Below are 11,789 nucleotides of genomic sequence, written 5' to 3' on the forward strand. Positions count from 1 at the left end.
ACCCATCCAACATTTCTTGGCTCCGGCCCAGCAGAACGTCTCGTAACTCAATATTCTGGCTCAGTTACCGATGGATGGAGCTGGGGGCCCGAAGACTGTGAGATTAGCGGAGCCGGTCAGTCGCCTTCTGTGCGCCGAGACTGGCTGTCTGGGGCGCGCAGCTGTTAAATATAACACGGTCAAATTCCGATCGTAATAACTGGAAACAAATCTCATCATGTAGTTCGGGTTGGCACGTCGCCCCTAAACGGCTTGGCTATTGTTCAGGTGTGAGTTTGCGTGATATGCTCAGCTAAGTGCATCGGTTATAAATTGAAAGGCAAAATATATCTTTGTCAGATGTATAAGGGGGATTTTTTTCAAAGATGGAGTACATTAACGTTTTATGAATTCAATTCCACTATTTGAAAATGTATTTAGGGTTTTTGTTCCTTCATGCAGTGATAGTTATAAAGTTTAAGTTGCACAACCATCAGGGATGCAGGTATATGTGTGTGCATTTCCTTTTAACACATTTTATTGCTTGACAGTAGTTTTGTTAATCTCAATTTTTACAGAAAATGCAGAGGATCATCGTGATATCCTTCATAAATATCGAAACTAACAGGGCAAATATGTACAGTAGTTTTAACAGTTTTGCATTGTGTGTAGAGTAGATTGCAGATAATGTCATTTACAAATGTAAGGCAAATATCTGAATAAAGTTAATGAGAACCAAACAACAGGACAAAAAACGTCAATAAAACGTGATATTGCATATAGAAACTTTATTGTTTACCATATAATCATGACTTGTTGTAATAAAATTAAATATTAAAAAAACTGATCAGGAAGCCTGCTTCATGATGTTTGCATGTCCGTCAAACACACACATGGCAGATTACATGCAGTTCTAATCGCGTCGTTGTACAACCCAACATACGAAGGCCCGGTAGAAATGTACAGATTTTACTTTTGTCAAAACAAATGAAGGAAAAGGCTGAGCACTGGGTTTGTTTTGCGTTTTAAAAATATCCGTTTGTGGGAGCCGTAGCAATTGTCAGAAGACAGGTAAGCGTCGTTCTCCAAAGTAGTTTCAGGTGGACATCCGATACGTTATACCGAACAACACTGACGCTCTCAGCGCCACATGCTGGGAGCTTGCACACCTATCAACCCATACGGTTTACCTGTATTCTTGTACAGGGAAATGTAGTTTTCAGGTCCATACGGCATACAGCCGTTTCAATACGGGCAAAAAATAGACTTGTTTGTGTTTCTCCCTTGTGATGGGAGTTTGTAGGATGAACGTTGAGATTTATAAGGGCACGGGGTGACCAATAAGGTCTGAATTGGTCTATAATAAGATCGGCTCTGATAAGGGGTTGACAGGTATGAGCGTCAGTTCTTGAAGGCCCCAGAATGTGGTGCGAAACGTCGGACAGCATGTCGAACAGCACGTGGTACAACTCGAAAACGCTTCGGGGAGCTAGACAGCACAAACGCTAAACACCTCCACAGTAGAGTACCGTGATTTTAAAGTTGAACCGTGCCTTTGAACATTTCTAATGAGAATTACTATTGCAATGCACATTAATGAGTAACATACAATGACAATGTTGAACTGATATGATTACTTCAAATATATTTTTCAGAACAAAAGTCATGCACTACGTGAAAACGTACACCACATTTAAGATGAGTCCATAATCACTCCAAAAACGGATTTACATATGTTTAGGGGACTCAATGTAACCACAGTCTAAGCGTACCCATATAAAAGCCCGCGGCATTCTCTCTATGCCTACAGTAGCCACTGCAAATATCAATTTTATTTGATGCACGGTGGGGCCCCCGTATAGTGTACAGCCTCTGGTGTCTTGCATGAGCGGCATCTACAAACTGGACGTTTGGGGCGGTGTTTCGAACGTGTGATGTATACACAGATGCTCCGTCAGTCATTATATCGGTTATTATGCATCTGTTCTTAAAGCTAATATTTTCATGGTTGGTAAATGGTTCTGGTAGTGACCAGAGCACACCGTGTGTGTGTTCTGGTATATATATAGATATATTTTTACAGTGGTCGGCCCGCTGGCAGTAACATGTAACGAGAGACGGGGCTTTACAATCAACATTGACGAAAATTGCGCAATTTGTTACGTTTTAAAAACGTGCTATGGGTGGTCATGTCGGGCGCACTGCTTCACCCGATCAGTTGGTTTGAGATGGACACGAAATTGCTCGAGACAAAGAATTGACTGCATTCTAATGCAGTGTACGTGCCAAAGAGGTTCCTCAACTCCTGTGGTGTATTACGCTATTATATACATTTAAATCGTGTTGCCTAGAGTAGGAATTACACTCAATACTGTAGAACCATTTCACTTCGTAATTATACATGTTAAAACTTCTTTCGCACCGTACGTAGCCAACCAACGCTAATCGGAGATGCGGGGGAAGGACAATGACAAAAATCAGTGCTTAAGAAATTAGTTTTTCAATTAGTTAACTTCGACCACCTCTTATATTTACGAGCTAAAACAGTGCATTTATACGTCGATTTAAACTCTTCAGACGTCCGCTGGTTGACGGATGTGCGAAACCTGATTTAGCGACCAAGATCTCGAGATAAGAGCCACTGGCAGAAGTCAAACACCGCGTTGTTGATGTGTGAATGCGAGAGGCTGCATCGCGTTCAGATGAATTCATGCAAGCAGGGCCATTTCCGCTGACATCCCACCTCAGAATGCAGTTCAAGTCAACCACATTACATTACTATACAAGGGGGTTTTTATACAACGAGCACCAAGCACATATAGTTTATTTTATTTCACATTACTCACATATTAAGCTTAAAAGTAATTTGAAAAGACAAGGCACCCCCAGGGTTACTGCATGCCTCACATCTTACTTGATGAGATGTATTTTCAAGAGGTGTGAAACAGTGTGTGCTAACTGCCCATTGTCTTCAAGAGGCATTTGCACCGTTATCACAAGCCCTTCTTCCACATCATCAGATGTAATCGTTCACGAACACTACTCTAATAAAATTATTTAATTTAGATTTTAGCTAGGATCAAGTGCCAGCCTTGATCAAATACTCATTTACTATACAATACTTTCTAAGCTATGTGCATGTCAAACCCATGAACGTAGCTATATTTTCTGGGCACTATATTACAAGAGAAACCAGCTATTGTTAGAAATTGTCTGTGTAGAACATTTTATGAACGGTATTACATATACATTATGATACTAAAATGGCAAGATAGGCTTTTTGTACAATTATTTATTCAAATGTTGTTGTTATTATGGTTCTATATATGTGTTTATGAAATGTTTCAACTTTTTTTCAAATGGAAATGCAACGTAGCATTCTTATGATTTACCCTCACAAAATGGTAATTCGTAAACGTTGTCCATTCAATGTTTTAACCATAACACTACGGTATGTAAATCTTGACTTAAAGCTTTCGCGACTGCAGGAATTCATATTATTTGGGTCTTTCGGTAAAGTCACGTAGATTGGTTCAAAGAAAAAAACTACGACGTTTCGACCGCAACACAAGCGTTTGTCATCAGGAAGAACGCTTGTGTTGCAATCGAAACGTCATAGTTTTTTGTAATGTTTTGTTATTTTCTTTGAACCTATCTACGTGACTTCACCGAAAGACCCAAAGAATACTACGGTATATCTTAAGTATGTATTTCCTGTTATGAGTTAATCAGTAGTCCTTGGCCACTAATTTCATAGATCATTAACACTCCAGAAATATCTATGCCTTTGACCTCTCAGTGTCATGGCGGGCGCTGCAGTGCTTACAAAATAAATTAAACGTAATTTATTTTAATCCTAAAGTGGGACACCGCATTCGCATAGGAGAGACTGAGTATTTGACTTAGGGGTGAACACTTTCAACGAACCAGCTCATTTGCCATGTTTTCCTGGCAAATACATTGTTGGGCACACGATGTCAATTTTGTTGACCACACTGACACTGCTCCCACACCCTTACAGCTACGGTACTTGTACGTGCGTTGATATTTTTGTTGTTGTTGTTGTTCTGCGCGAGTCTGTCGACGGCGCGTTGCACTAGCCCCTATTCCGGGACAAGCGAGCACGGGAGGCCGGGGGGCTTGGAAAGGCGCCAGCGTTAGGAGGCATCCGGGTGACGAGCGAGGCAAGGATGCGAAGGAAGAGTGAGAGGCCCTGCTGGGCACGGCCGTTCCTCTCGCTCGGGTCGACCCCCGCGGGCCGGGCAGGAGGGGGCGGCTGCTCCTGGCTCTGCCGTCTTCTCCGTTTGATTCTCACTATGAATCTGGCACCGCGGAGGATGCGACAATGCACGCCGATTAGTTTGTTGTTTTTGTACCAGACGGTTGTATGCGTTATAATTTGAGGAGCAGAAGAAAAAAAAATGGACGTTCAGACTTTGAGATAGCAACAAAAAAAATGGACGCTGCTATGTAAGAATATTTTAATGGGTAATGGGTGATACGAGATGTTGGGGTAAATGTGCCGCCCTAAAATTACTTGCTCATTTACGGTGGTGGCTAGAGGAAGCTCGACAGGGCCACACGAAAGGGTATTTTAGCCTCCCTGTCGATGCTTGGAAGAGGCTGTTTCACCCACACTTTCACCCACCACATTCCACGTGCCGAACGACTAAAATGTGCTGTACCCATCTTGATTTGAAGCTTTCGTGACTGCAGGAATCCATACTCCTTGGTTCTTTCGGTAAAGTCATGACTTTACCGAAAGAACCAAGGAGTATGTGCTGTACCTATTTATACTGCTGGGTGGACAGAGGCGGGGAGGATGTAAGGAACTTGACCGTTGTTATTGGATTTGTGAGCTTGTATTGTCTGTAACTTAAATTGTGCAATTATTCTATACGACAGTAATATTTTTGTATCCATGTAGTGGAAAAACAGCATTACGTCATGAGTTAACGTTATTATGAAATGGAACTACGATCTGTGAGTGACACTTAAATGCACGCTGCAATGTCTTGTTAAGACAATACAATATGTAGTAATGCTAATATATATAAAGAACAACGATACGGTACACAGCAACATTACTGGTAAATCTTTTAAAGTGAATACACAGAAATGTGGCCAAAACTATATTTTTTAAAACGATTGCGGTACTGTATGCGAGGTGGAACTGCAGAGTAGTGGTTGGCCCATGACGGTGTGAATCGGGAGACCTGTGTAGGCTGTGTTTGACTCCCGGCCGCAGGTAACAACATCAAATGGTCATTTCCTGAACCAGTCCCGGGCCCTTCACTTTCACCATTCCAAATTTACCAGCATGGTGAAGTATGGCCAAAGACTATCCGTGAGTGACAGACACAATGTGGGGAGATCTTCATCCAGCCGTGATTTCACAAAAGGCTGTAACATACTCTTTGTTTTTTTCGGTAATGTCACGTCGGTAAAAAAAATTAAAATAAATTAAATCCCCACCTGAAGGACGCTTGTGTTGCACCCGAAACGTCGTGATTTAATTTATTTTAATTTTTTACCGACTTGACTTTACCGAAAAAACCAATGAGTATGAATCCTTGCAGTCACGAAAACTTCAAATCTAGAATTAAAGGGCTGTAAATTATTATTTTCATATTTTCTTTCTGGATATTGGACTATTTAATTATAAAATCAAAACTTTCTGAGAATTAACGATACTTTTTTTAAAGCCTTTGTAATCAGTTTACAATCTGTTGCAGTGTATACATCTTCCATCTATCGATATTCAAGGAAAACTAAGTGAATAGGAGACTACCTTTTTATTTTCAACAGTCACTCAGATTCGGCCATTCCACAGATGCTGTGTGTGTCGTGTTCCAGAATTGTTGGTTCATCAAATCAGATCAGTTGTATTTATTGCTGTGTTTTATTAGCCTCATGGTTTAAGCCTTGCAAACACAGCGAAAACATGCTGAATGACTACATATCCAAAACGTCAACCATCGCTGCCCATGATGCAGATCACGGAAACAACGGGAACCAAGTTCTTTATTTGTCTATGAAGACGTTCAAGTTCAATTATATTGAACTGAGGTGAAGTGATTCTCGGCCACGGCTAACATCAGTATTGAGTGAATATCTGAAAGGGGCTTGGAGCCCCTCCTCTTCACCAACCAGAATTGACCAGTGTGGTGAAGTATGGTCAAACAATAACGCGATGTGAGGGAGGCCTTAATCCAGAAGCGGATTGACAAAAGGGGTAATTACATATTACATCAATGACTTGCCCAACGTGTTTATTACTGCTGACTGTGAGCCTGTATGTTGGAAGTGTATCGAGAAATGCACTTCCAAAGATGTGTTTGTGTCTGTGTATGATGACAGCACCTTTTTTTCTTCATCTTGTTTTTCTCTATTTCCATATTTGGAGGCGTTCTTTCTTTAAGTTTCTGCATAATCACGTGCTCTTCATTGGTTGAGTTCTTGCATATTCTGAAACCAAGTGAAACGCCAAAGAAATTAACATTCTACCAATATCATTTCTGCGCATATATTTTTAATATTTTTACGTTGTTAACTAAATTTTCATAAACATGGTCGCATGCACGTGTAAATTTGAGGTTTATATAATCAATTAATTACAGAATAATATCTCATTGCAATATAATTTCTGGAATGCATTGATGGTGCAAGTTTTGGCACTGATATTGAATAGTACGTTCCTAAATGCAGCGTATTAGTTTACTTAAAAAATTCTTGAGTATTCTTATATGTACACTACTTATAGTGAAACATTCTGAGATGTTGAACATTTTCTGTTTTATCGCAAATGTTTTATGAATTTGACTACGCATAGTATGTATCCATACTGATTAATTTGCTGTTTCAAAATAATGTTCCCTAAAGTTAAGTTTTTTACACATTGAAGTCAGGAAAAAAATGATTGAAATAAGTGGCTTATTCTTTAAACACAATTAACACATCGTAATTGCGTATTGTATGATGGCACTTGCCTCCAATGATGAGTTATGTGTGTTTGCTCCATAAGTCATACTGATTCCAGAGCCCTGGGCTGATTTATCTCACTAAATTCCACGCACGTTCTCCAGTAGACTATTTATGCGTCAACCAAAGATTCCCGAAAAATGCCATCATTGCACATTTTCAATAGCCATCATCCCATTCATCGCTACCATCATCCTGGAATTACTGCAGATCGTAGGCATCTTTTTCTTACATAGCAGTCCTCATACGTAATAACGCTCTGGAGTTCCTTCTTAAATGTAAGTTCTTATGTCCAGAGGAAACATTGAGGAAGTGAACCCTGTTGCTAGATTTGAAGTTTTCGTGACTGCAAGGATTCATACTCTTTGTTTTTTTCGGTAAAGTCACGTAGGTAAAAAATATATTCAAAAAATTGATTTAATTTAGTATTTTTTTCATTTATTTATTTTATATATTTTTTTTACCTAAGTGACTTTACCGAAAAAAACAAAGAGTATGAAGTGAACCCTGTTACTCGATTTTGTGTGATGCCCTTTAATCCCTTGTACGTAATCTACAAAATACTCTACATCATTGTCTTGTGCTAATGATATCAATTGCCACTATCTTAGTTTACAAACCTGTCTTTATAAAATACATGTGCCCGTTACCAAACTTTCAATGCTTCACGAAGCTTAAACAAGACTTTATTTAACAATAACCATTAAAACTTGCCATGCGCACGGTATTCGCTCACTCTCAAAAGAGAGGGAACAAGGTTTTTACGGGTTTTTTCATGGTCCATAAAAGTCAAGTAAGTCCTTTTTTGCGAGCAGGCAAAAGCCCATTGAGACTAATTGACACTTGCCCAGTAACAGCAATGGGGCGCGTAACTGGCAGTAGGAATTTACTTGATATACATGTGGATTAATCAATAGATAACAAATCTTGTGATGTGCGTGAGAATGTATTTTTATTCACATGTCGTATGGTTTAATGTGACCTCTGAGGTTACAAGTGACCGTTGCATTCACCACAATGATAATAAGGCAGATTTTTTAACATAAGTCCGACCCTGAATTTCGAAAATCCCTGTCATGTTTATTAAACAACATAAGTTAGAAGTAAACATCCAATAGTAAGTACGTGTTGTATTACATATTGATGCTTTTGTCAAAAACAATAGCAAGAATCATGTTTAAATTAATCCAATTACTCGACAATTTAATTTAAATGAAACCACTGGATACATCGCTTGGTGAATGTGATGTGAGAGTTGTTTTATTATGATCAATAACATTTACTTTACATAGCACAGCAAAGTAAAATCATCTGTCTACACATTTACTGCAGTGTGCATGGGTTTAATTAACCGTGTGCAGGTATTTAAAACGTCTTTAAAGCTCTTTTAACATCGCTACTATACCGTGCAAGTATTCCAGGATGAGATACAACACAGTGTTTCGTGTTTAAAAAAAGAGTATTTGAATGATCAAAGTGTATTTTACTTCTCCGAAACGTACTCGTGAAATAATGTGAACTTTTACTTTCATCTCTAAAACACAATCAAGAAAAACATTATCACGCAACACTGATATGAAGCTTTACACGACTCTTCTAAATACTTGTAATAACACAATTTGCCAACCCTATGAGGTAATGCACCATCAAAGCGTGTTACCGATTGCGAATTCACTAAATATCTTCATTTTAGATTTCCCAACAAAATTTACAATTTTCATATTAAATTATTCAGACTTTTTGGACATGCGACGGGACAACAGAACATTTATTTCCAGATTGAACCGTACATTTCTCACCAGCAGTTAAATTGGCAAAAGTACAAAGATTAAATATTCCAAACATTCATCCACACCACATCTCTGGAGAGGACACACGCATATGACAGGCGACGTTTCTGGCAAAGGGCCTTCTGCATAGCAGAGATATGGAGAGGCCAGAAATATTGAGAAAATACTATGCACCACGAGGCACTGATATATTGTTTTTTCTTACGTCGGATATTTGACATTCGCTTAAAATAAGATACCATTCATCAAAAAGATACCATTCGTTTCGTTACAGTCTACATCACGTTACCGTACCAGGATCATGTCAATATCAAAGTGCAATTGAGTTGCAGCTGATTGATCTCACAATTGGTTTTCCATTGCACAATGCGTAACAACAACCCGTGTATGGCAAACGTCAGTTGGCAGTTATGCGAGGGTGCGAGGTTAAACGGGCACGACAAATATTGACAAAAGATCAAAAATGCTCACCTCTTTTTAACTTTCACCCTCCACTTCATGCTACCCATTCTTGCGTGAAGGTGAGCTTGGTTGTGGTGACGCTGACTGACGGATGCTTCCTCTACGCTTAAGCTATATATATATTTTTCGGAATCTCACGACTGAGCAAGGTGCGTGGGAGGTGGTATTAGGTCGAGCGGCCACACCGCCGAGCTCGGGAGAAAGCGAACTCTGAAGTGAACGCGCCGGTAAACGCGGGCAGCTCGCCACGTGCACAGGCGGGCAGGGAGCATGCGGCACACGTGCCTGGGAGGAGGACGGCGTTCACACTGGAGGCTGCAGGGGACTTGCCTGTGAGTTTTGTCTGCATGGATAAGGGGGGGCTGGCTGTGAGCGCCGTGCCAGCTGCAATTCCACACCGACCTGACCCACCCCATAGAAAAACCACAACACCACCCACCCACGTACCCACCCACCCACCCACTCGTCCCATCCACCGCACCCGCCCTCCCCTCTCAAATCGCCTTCAGCCGCCCCCTCCGCTCGCTAAAGCCATCCCAAGCTCTCCGCTCTATGCTAATTGCTCAATCAGCTGGTCCCTTACATCACCCGCTCAGAATTACGGGGTGATGTCACCACCTGAATCTAGGAGGGGGCTTGGGACATGATGGTGCGCTGGTGTTAGGTAATGCTTGGTCAGAGAAAGCTTCCCCCGGCGTTTCACTATCCGGTATTTGATACGCCACACCAGCCATAATTATACACCACTTCGCAATTCCAGCCACTGACTGAAACTCTTTAATTAACGGGTATTTATTAACACGGTGTTAATTAAACTAATTCATGTAAATTAATGTTAAAGGCTGTAAAGTTCACAGTGTATTTAACTTAATAAGGTCAGTGTCTCGATACTCAAATGGCAAGGGTCTTCATTGGTGCTTCAGAGATAGTAGTGGAAATTCCACATTCCTATGGTGGGTGCCATGATATTCGTAAGACACTCACTGTGGATGCCCACCATGTGGTAAAGCTTTACCCGTTGGTAGGCATTTCAATCAGTGCCAGATGAAGCTAGTGCGGGGCCTGTAGCATATGTTATAAATGGGCCCTAAATAAAATAAAACACATTCATATTAAAACGCATTTTTTTACTTGCATAGTAAAGTAATTGTATTTTTTCATTTGCTATACAGTCAGATAATACGACAAATCGCTCACGTTAAACACCCAGTCGTTCATAAAAGTTGAAGGCAGTATAGTACTATAGTAATAGAGCAAGTGCAGAATCACTGAACCGGAATTGATAGCTTGAAAGCATTTAGCGCGGGGCCCTTAAAAGTGCGGGGCCCGTAGCATATGTAGCTACTTGTGCTACGAGGATAATCCGGCACTGCATTTCATCAGTCAACAGGGATCTTGTGCCGAGTTGCCAATGACCATAATTTGAACTCACGATTTGACTACTGATAAATCTACTCCTCGATCAACTGAGTTATATCCCAGCCGTGATTATAATGTATATATTGATTCCCTCACTGAAGGATCATGGTAGAAAAACAAATGATACAACTCTTCATGAATGCATCAAGTAGCCCAGGAGAAACGTGAAGCTGCTATAAAAAGTGTCATGTGATGCATTATGTCTGCACGGTGGTATTCGTACTGCATTTAACACAGAGGATAAACCACCACGTCCTTCGCTTTCTGTCAAGTATCACATCGCTCCATTTTTTGCAGGTGCCGTAAGAAGTAAATATACATAGTAACAGAGCCCCTTTAACAGCCATATTCAGCACCAACTGTAGTTGGGTGAGTCCTATGTGTTTATGCGTGTCCTGTCTGCTTGCGATTGTAACACGTCTTCAAAAACGGATAGAATAAATATTTAAATGTTTGGCTTTTTGTAAGGCTAAACAAACTATTTTTTAAAAATCGTTGTTTCCGTCTGTTTTAAAGCCACACAAGACTACCAGAAATGTTATACCGTACAAATGATCATCATCCATGATCTGTCCACTGCAAGATGAAGGCCCCTCCCCAAGCCGTCGCCATCACCCAGTCTGGTGATGCAACAATCCACTCTGCTCCTGCAGGCGAACTGACCGTATGTACCTTTGACAATCATTGAAGGCAGACCGGCACCAATGTGATGATATCAAGACGCTATTCAGAGGAAGTTGGAGTGCTTTTGGAAAGGCGAAGCTGACAATGAAAATGTATCTTAAGAAGGACGGTTACTATTGCAGGAGTGTATACTAGCTGTTATAACATATGGATGGAAATATGGGCACTGGCAAAGAAAATGGAACAAATGCTAAAAAATCATCAAAGAAGCATGGAAAGTTGCATGCTTGGAATTTCACTGCGAAATAGACAAAGGAACACGTGGCTTAGGGGGCATAAGCAGGTTAAATCATATTGAGTGTAAAAAAACGTAAATGGCCTTGCAAATTAGAGACATCGTATTTTTAATGCACAAACGAAAGTGCGGAATTAATCTTCCAAACAATAACTGCGAGTTGCAAACAGCATTGAGAATAATTCCACGCCGCGCATACAAAAACGTATAAAGAAGGTGCTCTTGTTCAAAAATCGGAT

General features: G+C 40.4%; 1 protein-coding gene across 1 annotated transcript; it reads right to left on the reverse strand.

Moving 5' to 3' along the window:
- Window positions 1–752: 752 nt before the first annotated feature.
- Window positions 753–9,608, reverse strand: LOC144721674 (uncharacterized). The gene is made up of 3 exons (XM_078599508.1): window positions 9,222–9,608; window positions 6,343–6,447; window positions 753–4,301 (listed from the first exon to the last, which is right to left on the reverse strand). The coding sequence occupies exons 1-3, from the start codon at window positions 9,257–9,259 to the stop codon at window positions 4,076–4,078; spliced, it is 369 nt and encodes a 122-aa protein (XP_078455634.1). The 5' UTR covers window positions 9,260–9,608; the 3' UTR covers window positions 753–4,075.
- Between the last annotated feature and the right edge of the window lie 2,181 nt (window positions 9,609–11,789).

Source organism: Lampetra planeri, chromosome 12 (genome assembly GCF_965212315.1).
Source record: "Lampetra planeri chromosome 12, kcLamPlan1.2.h2, whole genome shotgun sequence".
NCBI lineage: Eukaryota > Metazoa > Chordata > Hyperoartia > Petromyzontiformes > Petromyzontidae > Lampetra > Lampetra planeri.